Raw genomic sequence first — 17925 nt, 5'->3', positions numbered from 1 at the left:
AGCCAAGGTGCAGTACAGGGGTAATCACTCAGTAACAAGGTGCAAACAGCTGATTGATTGATTGATCTGTGCTTTTACTACAGTAAAGTGCTGCCTTTTTTATTGAAATCTATGTGAATGACAAGGTAAGAGATGAAAACAGCTGATTGGTGGATTAGTAACAGATTACTACAGTATAAGCAGTGCATTTTGTTATTGAAATCTGTTATGGTACATAACGAGTTCTAAACAGCTGAGTTTGCCCAAATATACTGCATACTTAACACGGTATAAACGATACCTTTGTTTTTTAAATCAGTGGGAATGGCAAACGCTATTTGCCCGATATAAACGGCTGCCCAAAATAACCCTAGACAGTGGTGGATATTGTACACAGATGACTTAGGTAGAATGCAGTCAATTGACACAAATGTTATATGGTATTCATATCAATGACTTTGGACCTGCATGCCATGGAACAACCTGTGTTAAGGTATGTGCCATTCTTGCTTTTACCTAATATAATAAACGGCCACTTGTAGAAACGTATGTACAAATTCCTTTTTTTTTAATTTAGTAGTCGCCAATTAGTTTTTTGTTATTTTCTCCCCAATTTAGTAGTGTCCAATTATTTTGCTTAGCTCAGCTCACCGCTACCACCTCTGCGCTGACTAGAAAGGGGCGAAGACGAACACACGCTATCCTTCGAAGTGTGTGCCATCAGCAGCCCACTTTTTTATACACCCTGGCAGATTTCCCCCCCGGGTGGCGCTCAGTCGGCAAAGGAATAGCCTGGACTCGAACCGGCGACGTTCAGACTATAGGACGCATCCTTCACTCTACGCGAGTTCTTGTGCAGGATGCGCCACTCGGGAGCCCAATACAAATTCCTTTTTAAAGACAAGTTCAGAAAAATGCATCTTACAAATCTCTTGGGCACACAGAAATGTCCTATGGTCTGGGTTGAATGAGGTCATCTGTAAACTTTATCCTGATGCTAGCAATTATTTTCCAAGTAACGTACATTAAGAAAATAAATCAATAAAATACAAATTGTAATTCATACATGTTCAGCTTCAATATTATGTTGTCTTTGGATTAAGGACTCATGCAAGCCATACTTGGTGAATGCTGTATTAATAAAAATTAAGTGGCTGGACTTTGGCTAGGAGCCAACACATTAGCTGTATGTACTGTAAGGCATTGTTGTAGCACAGGGGCATGCAGCAGCGAAATCCTGTTCCCTGTTTTTTGGGGGGAGGAGGTATTTTCTTTCAACGTACTGCAGTGGTAATCTTGCTGTATACTGTAATGTTGTGTGTAGAATTTCTGTTTAATATTATCCATTTAGACTGTGCGGACAGGCTGTCAGCAGGGGGCATATCAGCCTCAGGAGTCTGCTGTTCACGCTGTGCGTTTTATTAATGAAACTGGAAAACAGTTGTAACTACATACTGTAAGTCATGTCTAAGAATAACTTGGTCATACCTTCAGGGTAAGTTTTGTCTATGTATGTGTTGTCTGTGCATAGGGCACCTTAAGAACCAGGGTACGTACTGTACAGAAACCCTCTTTCAGATGCAAAACAAAAACATCAGGGGCTCCTAACTGAACACATCTACAGAGCAGCTTTGCATAAACTGATCTCTTTCCGCCAGATTAAGTATTTTCCATGTAAGCAAAATAATTGTCTCAAATGCATGTAATGTTTCTGGGATATTTAAATGTTTTCTTCACCTATTCATATTAATTGGACAATAAAATAACAAATATTTAAACTCCTTCTTCTGTAATGTTAATCAATGAAACAGTAAGCAAAATAACAAGACATCCTTATCGTAAACTCCTTTTTTTACTGGAGAAAGATTTTAAATAAAAAAGTAAATGGCACCTGTTAAGTAAGTAAATAAATAAAAATGTCATAATTACAACCCAGATGTGAATCCCGTTCTACACGGGTAGCCCAAGCTGCTACCCACGGTGCCATTAGAAGGCTTAGTGATGTTCAGATAATGTGTAGATACTTATTCAGTGGACAAATCAATAACCTCTGTCAAGGGCCTAGTTTACCCACATTTATTAGACACTTCAAAATATTTATATACTAGACAATATTGGCTGTTTTTTTTAAATTAAATTTTATTTTGTATCTGGCTGTTAAGATTTACATTTTTGTTAATTTTAGTGTAGGAGTTGGGCGTGCCAAGCATTCCATTTTGTATTACGTTTTTGCTATTACAAATGCTATTACAACTTTTGCAACACTGTGTTAAGGAAGGGGGAATAACATAGAAAGCCTCTTGCACTGCAGTGGTAAATGTCTAGAAATAACTGCTGCAATCCATTGATGACCATTTGGTTAACTGCAGAACGCTTGCAGAATGTCACAAGATGCCACGCACTCTGACTGCGTGCTTGTCACTTAGAAACATGGTCTCAAGTATTTTTAAAGAGGGCACATTGCCTACATTGCATAGTTACTTATTAATTTCCAAATGTTTTGATGAGAAGTCTTTGTCTGTCTTTAGTGTTATTGCAAAGGCCTTTGTTTCAAAGTTTGTATTTGATGCTTCAAGTGTATATCTTTTAAAGTTAAGAATTACCTATTAGTTGTTGCCTTATTTCTGTTTAATTAAAAAACATTCCTAATATCTATTATAACGCCAAAGTCTCTCTTTTATTAGGTTTCCATAAGTAAATAGTGTTTGCCCAATAGCAGCAATGCCTAGTATGTTTGTTGAAGGATGGGGATTCATGGGCGGGGCACTAAGAGCTCACTAAGTTCAAACAAAACTGCAGTTCATGGAAAGTCTGAGATGTGTGGCCACGTCTGATGAATTTTTCTGTATTCCAAGTCAATTGCTCAGAAAGTCATATGTGGTTTTTTTTTTGGTTTTTTTTGGTTTACAAATTCACTCCACCCTTGTTTTAATGTCTTGCTGTAACCTCCTTTCATACATTACAGTAATGTTAGTTTGGGGCCACTAACAACAGAAATGTTCCCTGGTACCAAAGCCCTGTAAAATTGTGGTACTGTACATGGCTTGACTTGATATGGTTTGTAATGTATTTCTTGACACATAAATAATTAGAAACAGTCTGTACCATAAAAAAATGTAAACCACCATGCCCTAAATCTACTGAACAAATGGAAAAAAGGAATTTCGATCTGTGGACACTGCATACCGTTAAAGATTTTAAACCCATGTGTAGAACCCTAAAGTGGACTTGCATGTATAGAAGGCTGCACCCTGTTCCTTGTCTCAAGGGATATGCATCGCCAGCAGGGGTTAATAAGCATACAAGCAAAATTAATTTTCTCAACTGTGATCAAATTATAAGAATTGTTGCATCTTTTTATGTGTTTGTGTGTGTGTGTGAGAGAGAGAGAGAAAGAGAGAGAGAGAAAGAGAGTGTGCATGTTTTAGTTTTTCTGATTCTGTTTCCATTTTAAGCTATGGTTTAGCCTGGTGTTGTTTCTGCACAAACAGAATAGGGTTACACCTGCATTAGCAGAACCCTAGAAATTCCATTCATTCTGAATAAACTCAAAATCTGATAGTAAGAAAAAAGCTGTTACAATTCTATACGTGATATATTGTACTTGGCAGTGCTATGTTAGTCATCTCTCAAAATGCTTGGCAAGGTGACTGCATTTCTTAGTCAGGGTTGCATGTTTACACAACCTGTCTTATCAAACCGTCTTCAATAATTGCATAAACTGCATGTATATTCCAGTGATGGCGGTTGTGGGTTGTGTTCAAATGTCCAAGGCATGGTCTGTACAAGGCTATTGTGAATGCAGCTGCAGGTTACGAATTCTCAGGGTTTCAAAGGAAGTGACAAAAGGAAAATGGTTAAAGCAAGGGGAGGAGGAGGGGGACTGGAGAACTGACAGGGGGGGTGGGGTATATGCTTCAGATGTAGCAGACTACTACTAGACCTTCCTCCAATTACATTGTATTTTGATACATCAGAGTGGACAGGCGGCTGCGTTCATCTGAGGATTGTTTGTGTGGGATTGCTGTATGTAACGGATGAGTTAGCTGGTTGCCATGACAAAGACCTCGTGCCATGTGACCAGGATGCTGCTCCTCTCCAGGGCTGCGCTGACGTCACGGAGCAGAAAGCGAGAGCTGTGTGTTGAAGAAGCAAGCAAGCAAGCAAGCAAGCAGAGGCAAGAACACAGACGCAGCCTCCTTTCGCTACATAAAGTGAACAGAAATCTGTTCAGTTTGGGAGAGCTCCAATGCCTGGTCCCACCCAAGCACTGTCCCCAAATGGCGAGAACAACAACGACATTATCCCGGACAACGGTACCAACGTTATCCCTTTCAGAAAACATACGGTGCGAGGGGAGCGCGCCTACAGGTAAATTGGTGCGTTGCTGTGTTCGGGGGTTTAGCAGGAAAGACTGCAGCAAAATGAGGAAATGCAGTGTTTTACATAACAGTCATAATGTGTTTTTGTTGTTGTTGTTGTTGTTGTTGTTTTTAGTTCTATTTTACTGGCGCTATAAAACGGTGCAGGATATTCTATTTTACTATGCCTCTACTCACGTACTTGTGTTTTTTTGCATTTATATATGCGCTCGCGGAGTACAGTGTTTTGCTCCTGTCATTTTCACTTGCCTCTTGTTAACGTAACGATGAGATGAAAGCAATTAAGGGTCTTTTGGACTGAACCAATATAGTACAGTATTGTAAAGGGCAGATCTTGCAAGGGCTGGCTGCTAAAAATAGCGGTTTCAAAAAAGGAAGGACAGCACCGCACCGAGGTCTGGCGATAACGGTTTGCCCCGGTGAAGTTATAGAAAAATGGAATCCTAGATGATGTCTGCAGCATTAAACCCTCTGATTGATTGAGGTCACGTTTGAGATTTCATATCGAAATTGGTGTTTTGCAGGGACTGGGCTGGAAATGTTATTTCATTTTTTTTTTTTTTTTTTTTTTTTTTTATGTGGATGTTGTGTTTTTTATTTTATTTTTTTGTCCAAGTGTAATGCATGAAAATTTGACATTCATTATATTCCAGAATTTATCCACAGGCTGATGTGTCTTATTTATTTAATGTTATTTTATAACATAACGGGTTGACTGTAATTCTACGTCATGTGACTGCTAAATGTAGCGTCATATGCACCAAATAACAACACACGCAATATGTTAAATTGACGGTGAAAATGTTGTCGAAGTTGTTCAGTCTTCTTGATACAATAACAACATATAGTATCTATAATGCTTTGTAGATATTTAGTATTATGCTTTGTAGATTATGACATGTTGTCGCGGAGCTAAATACAGCAGCAGTTATCAAACAGCATAACCGCAGATAAGAAAATGTAAATAGTTTGCATTGTTAAATGAAGATACAATCGTGCTGCGTTTGTGCCCAGGTTTAAGGCAGTCGTAGGGGAGGGGTTTGGGGCGCTTTTTTTCCTCTGTCAGGCATAGGTTTTGGATACTTCGTTGGTCCGCCAATACTGTTCCGATGTTAACTGATTAAAGTCATATAGCTCGCTTTATGCATTGGTTTACTGGAAACTAAAAAGTACATAATTTGCTTGGTAATATGAATGTCAATTTCAATAACAAAAAGCAGTTTTGACGTTTATGTACGTATATACACCCACAGTTGTAGTCAAAAGTTAACATACCTCCAATGGAAATGTATAATTTCTAGAAATTTCTTGAAAACAAGTAATTATAGGAAAAAACTTCTGTAGCAAAAATGCTGCTTTTGTGGATGAGGAAAAAATGTTACAAGAAATAGATGTTTACAATTGTTTATTAAAGCAATTCTTTTTTTTCAAAAATGCTAATTCAAAAGTTTTCACACCCTGACCAGGAAAATTAAATTAATAGCTTGTTGATGCTCCTTTAGCAATAATAACCGCTTCTAAACGATTAGGACATTTGTCAGTGAGCATTTGGCATGATTCTTTAGTGATTTTTGACCATTCCAATGTTCCAGTTCATTCAAATTCTGAGGACTTCTATTGTGCACAGCCTTCTTCAAGTCATACCCAAGATTCTCAATCGGATTTAGATTGGGACTTTAACTAGGCCATTTCAGAACCTTGATTTTATTCATCTTTAACCATTCTGAAGTAGATTTTGATGTGCGCTTTGGACCATTGTTGTGTTGGAATGTCCAGTTGCGCTTTAAACCAAGTTTTGTAGCGGAAGGTTTCAGATGATTGGCCAGTATCTTTTGGTATGCTATGGAATCCATTTTACCATGTATTGGAAATAAATTTCCTGTGCCATTAGAGGAAAAACAGCCCCATAGAATTATATTACCACCTCCATGCTTGACAGTAGGTATGGTGTTCTTTTCTTTGTACGACTCACCAGACTTTCTCTAAACGTAACGACTATCAGCGTGACCAAATAGCTTTTTTTGTTTGTTTGTTTCATCACTACACAAAACCTTTGACCAGAACTCACATCCATTATTCAAATGCCGTTCAGCAAACTTTAAGCGATTGTACATGTGATGTTTTCCCAAGTGTGGCTTTTTCCTTGGCCTGCGCCCATTGAGACCTTCACCATGCAATACTCTGCCTGTGATTGAAATGGAAACCCCAGGCCACTTGCAGCCAGTTCACTTTGAATATCTTTGGCAGTCAATCTCAGATTGTTATTAACCTTCCTCACAATTCTTATACTTGTTCTTGGTGAAAGAACCTTCTTTCTTCCAGACAGATGGAGCGTTGTGACAGTGCCATGAGTCTTGTACTTCTTGATAATAGAAACAAGTATTGAAATTGGGATACTCAAATGCTTGGAAATCTTTTTGTATCATTCTCCAGCTTTGTGACAATAAATAATTTTCTGTCTAAGGTTTTCAGATAGCTCTTTACTTATTCCCATGTTGTTGGTAATGACAGCAATCATCCTATGCTTAACCCTTTTATACTGTCTAATGCTTGAATACCTTGACAGGATAGTATTTTACATAGCAGTTTGTTTGAACTTATTTAAAGTAACATCAGTGTTTCCAATACTAGCAGTAGTGTTCTAGTTCCATGATTCTTTGCAACTGCTTAAGAATTTTATATTACTTTTTATAAATTGCTTTTTTTAATTTATTTTTTTAGGTAGTGTGCAATTTTTGGCATACTTAAGACTTCATTCTGTGGCAAAAGACACAACATATCAACTGTCATCTTACATGTAAAAGAAAACTGTGGGTTATTGTGATCACTGTTAGAGGTAGTTGCCTGGATTTTTAATTTAATGAGATTAAGAACAGCATAGTCAGCCATATGCAATGTGTTTAATTAAATTTGAACTTTTACAGTCTCCACAACCGATTTGTTCAGTCAGTCAAGTAGGTTTAGCTTTAATAATAGTGGATCTACCCCTATTTTCAACTGAATTTCGTGAAATCAGAATTCCATTATGTCTATAGAGAAAAACTCTATTGTTTGATAAAGAAACAAACGTTGGTAACAGTTGAGAGCAGAAAAAGATGGTTCCTTTTTTCTTTTTTTTTTCTCTGTAGACAATAGCTTGAAAGTCGTTTCCATTGATGGTTTGGCCCTGCAGTTCTGTTGGTTTATAAAGAACATCATTGTGAAATTTCAAACGGAAGCAATAATGGAATGTTTTTGAGGGGGAATATGTATAGTACTCTGTTGCAAGGAATATGAACTGACGTACACTTGTGTTAAGGATGTAAAACTAGAAACAACCCCCAGTACATCCCAGGTCCAAAACAGTTTTTTTCAGCTGCAGTACAGTAGTTTATTAATTGTAGAGAAAGAACTGATGTCTTAAATAGTTGTTGGAATTTGCTGTTAGTGTTAAGTAGCTGCAGTGCCTTCTTTGATGTGGCCTATTCCATGCATGGCAGCAAACTACTCTATTCCATGCATGGCAGCAAACTACTCTATTCCATGCATGGTAGCAAACTACTCTATTCCATGCATGGCAGCAAACTACTCTATTCCATGCATGGCAGCAAACTACTCTATTCCATGCATGGCAGCAAACTACTCTATTCCATGCATGGCAGCAAACTACTCTATTCCATGCATGGCAGCAAACTACTCTGTACTTCCAGTAAGTGCATCAGGTGTGCTTCACATACAAGCAGCACCTCTTATTGATTACATTTACTACAAACAACCTTCTGATGGAAAGGTTATTGTGATGAGACCGGAAATCTTGTAAAAGCTTTACGTACACGTGTTTTCTTCAAATGTAAAAGAACCACATGTACAGGCTGTACGATACAGTACATATTGTTTACCCCATTTCAGCCCCCCCCCCCCCCCCCCCCCCCCCTCGCTAATTACCAACGCATTTTTCTGTGCCAGCTCACTTGGTGGGAATAAATCCTGTGACTGTTCCCCTTCTTAGCTGGTAAGCAGTGTATTCTCTATAGCTGTAGCTAGTTTGGTATGTTGTTGCCATTCAAAGTCTCAGGAGAGCCAGCTAGTTAATGTTGTAAAAATTCCTCTTTGGCTGAAATTATACATGATTATTTTATTGAGGTGGAGAGAGGTGTCTTTGTCTCCAGTGTCTTTCAAATAAATATTTTCACTGCTACTTTAATGTGCTTTTGCATCCAAACAACTTAATGCCTGTATTAATAACAGGGCTGACAATAAATGTACAGTGTAATACACTGCAAGATATACTTTTGCAGGATAATGTGTTGAGAGCAGAGGTTTATGTAGTCCAGATTGTGTTGCAGGCTCCCGGGCCTTAATAGATGTGTGTGCATTGTTCAGTTCTATTCATCTTCATAATAATACTTTAAGCAATGCTACATTACTAGTACCTCCTGCTTTTTGGCAATTTTGGTAGTTGAGTTAAGCTACAGTTAATTAAAGTTGTACTCTATTGTTATTTCTAACAGCTTGCACTATTTTCTTTAAGGCTGTAATGGATTTGGTCAGGACCCGAAGATTTTGTTCTATCTATCATTTTTTAGGAGCAGACAGGAAAATCTGTGAAATTTGAAATGCAAAATGTCTATTTGTTAATTGAAATGTTGTATGATAAATGTTAAAAAAAAAAAAAAAAAAAAAAAAACTGTTTACGCAGAAGGTTTTAACTTTTAATAAAATGTCTACTTTACAATGTATGTTACGCACACCTACGTTGGCTTTTTTCTCTGCATGTTATGTTGTACTGTTTTTCCAGAAGGGCCTGCTAAGATATATCATGCCACCCTTGAGAATTTGCAGTTTATTTATGACTGATGCAGGAAATTCCATGTGATTTCCCCTTTGCCATTGCCAGTAAAGAAGGAAATGTGTTTCACTGAGCTGCAGTCACAGATGGACTAAGAAGTCTCAAGATATTGCCCTATAAAGTGTGTATCCTGCATTGTTATTTTTTTTTTTTGTGTACTTTGTATTCATGTCCATTTATGTGGTTTATAATAGGGCGCTGTGGCTTGTCAAAATTAGGGTTATTTAAGAGATCCACTGGGACTTCTTCTTCCCTGCCTTGTTAGTGTATTGCTTCCATATGTTCTTGTGTGAGTTTTTAGAAATGTTCCAGGACTGACAGAAACTGACTGTCAGGGTTGTTTTGTGGGACTCCCATTACATACTGGTTTGATTCCTTGTTGTGAGCTGTACTGTTGTGCCCAGTTAACACAGGGACTGCATATGTTTGTACTTCAGCTTACAGTAAAGGCTCACTGTATGCAACAGTTTACCCTATCTGTTATGTTTTTGAGCACAACCCCTAGGAAACCCCATCCATTGGTTAATCACTTGGACCGAAAGAGAAGCATGAAGACTGGTTCATACAGACTCCGACAATTTCTGGTTGGAGCCGAGGGTCTCCAACCCTGTGCGACAGGTCGGAATTACATCCTCCACACTCTTGCAATGTCCATCTTTTTTGGAAAGTCGTACAGCTTTTTCTCATGCATCTGCGACCTGAAATCGCATGTGGTCGGATGATGTTGAAATATTTCAACATTTGCTACATGGTCGTATGGTGGTAACCATCATGGAGCAAGACTTTGAGGAACTTTTAATAGAAGTTTGTAAATCCACATTTATAGCCCATGGCCACACTTTGCTGGGTATTGCCAGTTGCTATGTACATTGTGACTGCAAGTCTTTCTGCAAGTGTCACTGGCATTGCATGTGTATTTTTGTGTTGAATAAATGGTTCTAATCTGTTTAACAGATCATCAAACCTTTCACCTGTCCTTCTAAAATACCTAAAATATCTCTCACTGTCACAAACCTGCATCTGTAATTTAATGTATAAAATTCTCCCTTTTGGATTCTCTGTTGGTTGAGAGGACAGATGTACTAAACAACAGTACTTTTTCCCCAATTAAGTGAAAGCAGTCTGCATTTAAAGTATGAAGACAGCTGTGCAGTCAAAAAGGCTGCGACACAGTGAAGCTGCAGAGCTTTTATAGATGTCTGCGCCTGACATATCGCATTCATCAGCGACAGAAGTATGAACCAGGCCTTAGCATGTTCATTGACCTATTGTAGTGCTGTTGTTAACAATGACCAGGTTGTAATATGAGCTGCTGAATGTGCCCCAAGACATTCACCCATGTATTGGTGTGCATTGGAAATTTTATGTCTTTTTTGACTGGACAATTTAAAAAAAAAAAAAAAAAAAAACACTTAATCACGCGAAGCTATGTAGCGGCAGCAGTGCATAGTCTTTTGTATTTATGAATCAGCATTGTCAACAGCTAGAATATGATTTTTTTTTTGTTTTTGTTACTAGTCCTGGTATTTTTTCTGAAACATGATAAATTACTGAATTTCCAGCTTTGTTACGGCCATGTAATGGCGTTGAATAATGATCAACCAAAACCTTGCATTCAGAACAGCACGTCTGTGCCGTGCATGTGGGACTTTCATGTGGTGCAGTAATGACTTGCCAATTAGCAACCCCGCCCCTTAAACCAGACTTTACAATCAGTGACAGTATAAAATTAGGGAACAGTAAAATCCATAGGTGGAGCCTATAGGATCAAGGTTTTCCCAGGCTTTTCAACTACTGTGCCCAGCTGTGAACCATTTCTGCCAAGCTGCGTAGCTTCACAAACCACCCCCCCCCCCCTTGAAAGAACAGCTGGGTAGTGTTGCAGTACAACATATCAAAATCTTTCAGACTGCATATAGCGCATTGAGTGTTGGCCCTTGCCAGTATCAAGTCTATTAAAAGGTACGTTTTTTGTTTGTGTTGTGGCAGTACATACAAATCAAGTTCAACTAAATTTTTGGAAAGGAACATTTTACACAGGAACTTATAGCACTAATATAAATTATACTGTCAGCAGGCAATCTGTTTTTAAACTTAATTTCACTTAATTAATTGTTTTTACATTAACACAAGACAAAAAAACTTTTACTGGGGAGGGGTATAGGGGGAGGGGAGGGGGAGGGGTGGGGGATATATAAACGACAACCAAAAACATTCTGAGACAAATCCATTTGTTACAGTAGGCTCCAGCTAAGAGAACACACCTTGGGAAGCAAGCAGAGTGTTCTCCAAGTTAGACAGAGTTGACTACTGGAAACACTATGCCAAGGCCAATCACGGTATGAATCAATAAATACAAATATATTTATTACTTATGTTATGATGCATGTGCATCAACATATGAAATTAATAGAATATGTAAGACAAAAGCAATAGAGAAGTGTATGTTAATAAACTAATAATAAACAAAATTAACAAAACACCCCTGCATACGGTAGAAATGCAGCAAAGGCTCCAACAATAATTATGAATATGAAAATGAACACAGTGGTTATTAATGCAGCATTGCCCTACACATGTTAAATACAGCAGCAGCTCTGATTTACTCTTGCGATGACAAGTCAATTTTGAAAAGATTGAATAAACCGTTTGAGTTATCGAGCTGCAAAACCATACTGTATCAGTTTTGAATCGTTTTGCAACAAATATCAGTGCCAGAAAGGTGTTCTTTTAAGCAAAGTTCCTGTTCCTTTGGGACAGCATTTACAATGGGAAAATTCCATTTCACCACAAGGTTATTCTATAAGCTGAAGTGTTCTCTTGGGAGATGTTCCAGCGCTTTGTTAAAGGCGCTATATAATATAGATTGATTGGATTCCTATATGTGGAGACAACTATATGAAGTAAAAATAGATTTTCTTAGAAAAGCAAATATCTAAGAAAACAACAAACAAAATATAACAAAGGAACTGAACTGATACTTTGACGTGGCTCTAGAACTGAAGTTAAAAAAATTTCCCAGTAGTTATTTTGTAGTCTTTCCATGGGTGCCGAGCACACTACATAATTTTATCTTTTCCAAACAGGAAGCTAGCAGCAGACAAAATGAGAGCACTGTGGGTTGGAATGGTGGCAATCCGTCTGTGACCCAGCCTTGTAATTCTGAGCTGCAAGGCTTCCTTCTTCTGCCCAATTTAGCTTTTTCTTGGAGGCGTTGACTGTGCTGAGGAATATTACTTGTACATGGTTTTTCTGTTGGCATTTGAACTTTTGCAGTGTGGGATTTTAATGATGTGTTTAAGAAAAAATTGTTTTTTGTTCTGCTCTTCAATTCTGTTTGGACTGCTGAGGCACTCCTAAATTCTTCTGTCTTTTGTAACTGGTTTTACAAAACTGGCATCATGTAGGCCCAAACTTAGCTTGGACAAATATCAGAATATTTTAACTAATAATTCTTAGAGTAAGTTGCAGGGTTCCTAAAAAATGTATAGCGTTATATATCCCCTATGTGTTGCTACAACTGTTTAAATAATGTATCTCTAATGTTTATTTTCATTAACATCCTGACCACTTTTTACACTTAGAACGTTTAAACTCGGGTTTAAAGATATTTTCAAAATGGCTGCTCTAGTGTACTGGGACTTGAGATCTGCCCTCTAAATCACTGCAGGAAGACCAATAATTTTTTTTTTAAAAAATTACAAAAAGCAATACAAGTGCTCTGGCTTTTCTGTCCTGTACCACATCATGGATTGTTATTGCTGTGTTGCCTTTTTGACAACGTGGGCAATAATCCATACACTGTCAGCGGACTAGAGTGGCCATTTTGAAAAGAACTTTGAAACAGGCTTTAACGTTATAATTCTAGAAAGTTGTCAGAAAATTACAGGTACATTATTTAAACAGTTGTAGCAACACGTGGGGACATGTAACGCTATATTTTTGGAACCCCGCTACTTATTACTATATCACAACATGTTTTTCCTTGCACTGACTTACCACCACCTTGCCAGAATGTGCCAGCTACCTATAGCGGTTGTAGTGCTTGAATAAAATATGTACTGAATACCTAGTGTACGAGACGGTGTAAGAGGAGTGTTATGGTAGAATATGTTTGAAACATACAAAATATATGCTAACACTAATAATTTTAATTTAGAAAACTGAGCCCCCTCCCTCCCTCCCTCCTCCCAGCTTGTGTTATATAGAGGCAGAACTTGAGTTTCTTCATTCTCCATCTCGATAGCAAAGCATTGTACAGTGCAAGCTGCATTGAATGAAATGTCTCGAAACCTCTCTGCTGTTTGGGATTTTTTTTTTTTTTTTAAATGCCCAGACAACCAAAAAAAAAAGTTGAATGCAAACTGCAAGCGACTGTTGATGAGGCAGTCTCCAGAAACACTTGACAAGCGGAAGTTAATGTTATTATTTTATTAGTGCTGGGATGAACACAGGATTTTCTTGTTAGGATATTTGCTAAAAATTCTGATATTTGTTCGGATATTCGTTTGTTTTCGAAGTAATAAAATCCATTGTATTGCTCTGAATGCAAGCAATGTTACAATGTGTAACACGTTAAAGTAGAAAATATACCAGGAGTAAAGAATACGTTGTGTTGGCCTTACTTTACCCCAGTGAATTAACTACAAAACAAAGGATGCCAAATAGCAGTTCAAGTTAAACATTATTTTATTTATTCCCGAAATCAATAACACTATGTAACACAATTTTTGTTCTTGGGTAGTAAGTGTTATTTCCTAACTGCTTATGCCTTAAAAGTATAGAAAATGGCTATTATTCCCCACAAACTTTGCTTTTGTGACCAGGACAGTGATATTTCGAAATATCACTATTTCCAGTGGGAAAATGGGAAAATGTGTGTCTTTTCGTTCACATAAAGTCAGAAAAAAACAACATATGAATCCAATTTAACATGTATTTATACTAAAGTAATACAAAAATGACTACAAAAGATTTAGAAGTGAGTAGTTTTTCGAGATTTACAATTATACTGTATTTACAGTATAATAATGCATAAACACTGCATTTTGTTTATTTTTCTTTTTTTCATTCCTTGACATTGCTGTTTCTTCACAGTAAATTGTGGCCATAGACACGTTTTCATAAAGTAATAACATGAGATTTGCTTGTGACTTTTTGTAGCTGAACAAGCAAATGAAAACAGAAATTTAACTTTAACTTTGACCGCACTGGGTTGATCCCCGGAGCCAGCATCACAGCCATTGTGTGTGCTGATGCGCTGGGGAGGCAAAATGAGCTGATCCCTGGAGCCAGCATTACACTTCAGCAATCAACACCAGGCTGAATGATATCTACATCATCAGATGGAAAGAAACGCAAATGGATGGAGATGCAGATGGGTCACATTAGTTTACTTTAAAGCTACGTCTTAGTTGGTGCTTATCTTGGCGAGAGCCGAGTTCAAATCAGCATGAAGTTTTAACATTTGCTCTCATGTAATGTACACTGAACAAAAATATAAACTCAACATGCAACAATTTCAAAGATTTTACTGAGTTACAGTTCATATAAGGAAATCAGTTTATTGAAATAAATTCATTAGGCCCTAATCTATGGATTTCACATTACTGGGAATACAGATATGCATCTGTTGGTCACAGATACCTTAAAAAAAAAGATAGGGGCGTGTATCAGAAAACCAGTCAGTACTGGTGTGACCACCATTTGCCTCATGCAGCGCAACACATCTCCTTTGCATAGAGTTGATCTGGCTGTTGATTGTGGCCTGTGGAATGTTGTCCCACTCCTCTTCAATGGCTGTGCGAAGTTGCTGGATATTGGCGGGAACTGGAACATGCTGTCGTACACATCGATCCAGAGCATCCCAAACTTGATCAATGGGTGACATGTCTGGTGAGTATAAAGGCCATGGAAGAACTGGGACATTTTCAGCATCCAGGAATTTTGTAAAGCCGTGCATTATCATGCTGAAACATGAGGTGATGGCGGCGGATGAATGGCATTCAAATTGCCATCGATGAAATTCAGTTGTGTTCGTTGTCCGTAGCTTATGCCTGCCCATACCATAACCCCATCGCCACCATGGGGAACTATGTTCACAATGTTGACATCAGCAAACTGCTCGCCCACACGACGCCATACACGCTGTCTGCCATCTGCCCGGTACAGTTGAAACCGGGATTCATCCGTGAAGAGCACACTTCTCCAGCATGCCAGTGGCCATCTAAGGTGAGCATTTGCCCACTGAAGTTGGTTACGACGCCGAATTGCAGTCAGGTCAAGACCCTTATGAGGACGACGAGCATGCAGATGAGCTTCCCCGAGACGGTTTCTGACAGTCTGTGCAGAAATTCTTCGGTTGTGCAAACCCACAGTTTCATCAGCTATCTGGATGGCTGGTCTCAGATGATCCCACAGGTGAAGAAGCCGGATGTGGAGGTCCTGGGCTGGTGTGGTTACAAGTGGTCTGTGGTTGTGAGGCTGGTTGGACATACTGCTAAATTCTCTAAAACAACGTTGAAGGTGGCTTATGGTAGAGAAATGAACATTCAATTCTCTGGCAACAGCACTGGTGGACATTCTTGCAGTCAGCATTCTAATTGCACGTTCCCTCAAAACTTGAGACATCTGTGGCATTGTGTTGTGTGACAAATTTTAGATTTAGAGTGGCCTTTTATTGTCCCCAGCACAAGGTGCACCTGTGTAATGATCATGCTGTTTAATCAGCTTCTTGATATGCCACACCTGCCAGGTGGATGGATTATCTTGGCAAAGGAGAAATGCTCACTAACAGGGATGTAAACAAATTTGTGATTATTGTGCGTATGGAAAATTTCTGGGATCTTTTATTTCAGCTCATGAAACATGGGACCCTAACTTTACATGTTGCGTTTATATTTTTGTTCAGTGTAAATCATAATCTTAAACGCTTCAAATAAAACAAACGTGGAAATGGCATTGTAAGATGAAAGGGGGAAAAAACTCACTCATTTATTACATTCCAAACAAAAGAAGGTCGCAACAAAATATATAATATATAAAATCTATGTAAAAATCACTACACATGTCCAGCAAGTTGGGCACTGTTTAAGCGAGGCATTTCAGAATGACGTTCTTGCCTTTTTTTTCTGTCCCATGAGATTCTGACTTGCTGTAAAGCAGCGTATGTTTTTGACCTAGGTGGCCTTCCGCAGAGCGCCTAGGACACTTAACAGCACGCATCTGACTAAAATCCAAAATAAAATAACTCCCTCTCCTGTAATGCACATATAGTGAAGCAAAAATGTAACTGGAGTGAACAATCCTATATTAACAGCAATTCTGGAGCCCAGAAAGGTGTGTTCTATTTTTTTATTTTTTGGTCCTCTGAGGAGGCAAGTCACCATTTTAAACGATATACAGCGTTTGTCAGATAGTTCGTACAGTACAGGATTATTTACTAGGTTATGCATCATTTCAAATTCAAAATCTATATAGACTGCGTCTTTCTTCTGTAATGTTACGGGTTCAATTTCAAACTAAAATTAACATGTGAAAGTTAGAAGTAATACAGTAGATGAAGTTGCAAATCTTAACCAATGCAGATTTAACATGATGCTGTTTGTGGCACAAAGCTTATTAAACTTTGACACCCTGTTGATCATAACATATTTTTTGTTTATTTTTGTAATCAATTTAGACCCTGCCACTCCAGTATTTTATTAGAACGGTGTACATCACGAGGGGATGCCCTTGTGTTGCACCTGTTTTTTGGGTAATCCTGATACACAAGTCGGTGGTTGAGTCAATCCAGGGTGATTTCCCTAGTGCTGTAAAATGCTGTAATAAAATTTGAATGAGTTCATTTGTAGTCAACTGCATAAGCTGTTCCTTCACCTAAAAAAAGACTGAACAGTTAATATACTTTATAGTATCTCCCTGTTGACTCTTAAGTACCATGGACTGTAGCATGTATGATGTACTGTAATTGTAGATTCCTTGTTGTGGAACTTGCTATTTATCCTTTATGGGAAAGGATGTGTATTAAAAAAAGATCGGGTGCTTGACATCCTGTCTACTCTTAGTGTGATGCAAACCAGGGGAGACTAAATATAGCGCTACTGGTGGAATTTGATGCTTTTAACAATGGGGACTTACAGGGTGTATAATTTATTTGTGCTGTACAGTAATGTTACATTAGTACAAAAAATGGTTTGAACTAATGGAACCGTATGTGTTTTTAGATGTAGGTTTTCAGTTCAATTTATTTGTTACATAAAACAGTCAAACTTTGGAAAGTACAGTTTCGCCGTCGTGTTTTGGTATGGCAAGAATGCAGTTCACAGGGTGTAGTGAGTACCGGTATTTTGAAAAGTATTGCATTTTGGGAATTCAGTTGGTCAAGATTTCTTCCCCAAATGTGTTCTAGTTCCTCCGTGAAACTGTAATAACACATTTAACAAGTTTAAGTTTCTTTTCTAGCATACAATTGGAATTAGGGTGACCTTTTTGTTTGTTCACAAATACAGAAACATATATAGCTAGGTTATCTGAAAGTGAATAAAGGCTTCTGTAAACAAAGGGATCTTAGCATATGCCTCCTTCCAAGCAGCTGCAGATGGGGTGCATTCAAATGTAGTCGTCGCAGATAAAAACCATATATGGTTGGTGCATTGCATTAAATACAACTCGGATAACAATCCATCAACCAGAGGTACAAGCCAGGCTGTGGATGTGAACTCCTTAAGGATGCCA

General features: G+C 38.2%; 1 protein-coding gene across 1 annotated transcript in view; it reads left to right on the top strand.

Moving 5' to 3' along the window:
• The first annotated feature begins 4088 nt into the window (after positions 1–4088).
• The window catches only part of LOC121313472 (microtubule-associated protein RP/EB family member 2-like), a 35285-nt gene continuing 21448 nt past the window's right edge, over positions 4089–17925 (top strand). Inside the window, exon 1 of the mRNA XM_041246076.1 lies at positions 4089–4350. Within this exon, the coding sequence (XP_041102010.1) occupies positions 4229–4350 (122 nt within the window). The 5' untranslated portion in view covers positions 4089–4228. The remainder of the gene's footprint in view (positions 4351–17925) is intronic.

This window comes from Polyodon spathula, chromosome 3 (genome assembly GCF_017654505.1).
Source record: "Polyodon spathula isolate WHYD16114869_AA chromosome 3, ASM1765450v1, whole genome shotgun sequence".
In the NCBI taxonomy this organism is placed as follows: domain Eukaryota; kingdom Metazoa; phylum Chordata; class Actinopteri; order Acipenseriformes; family Polyodontidae; genus Polyodon; species Polyodon spathula.
This window is presented reverse-complemented; position numbering and strand designations above follow the sequence as displayed.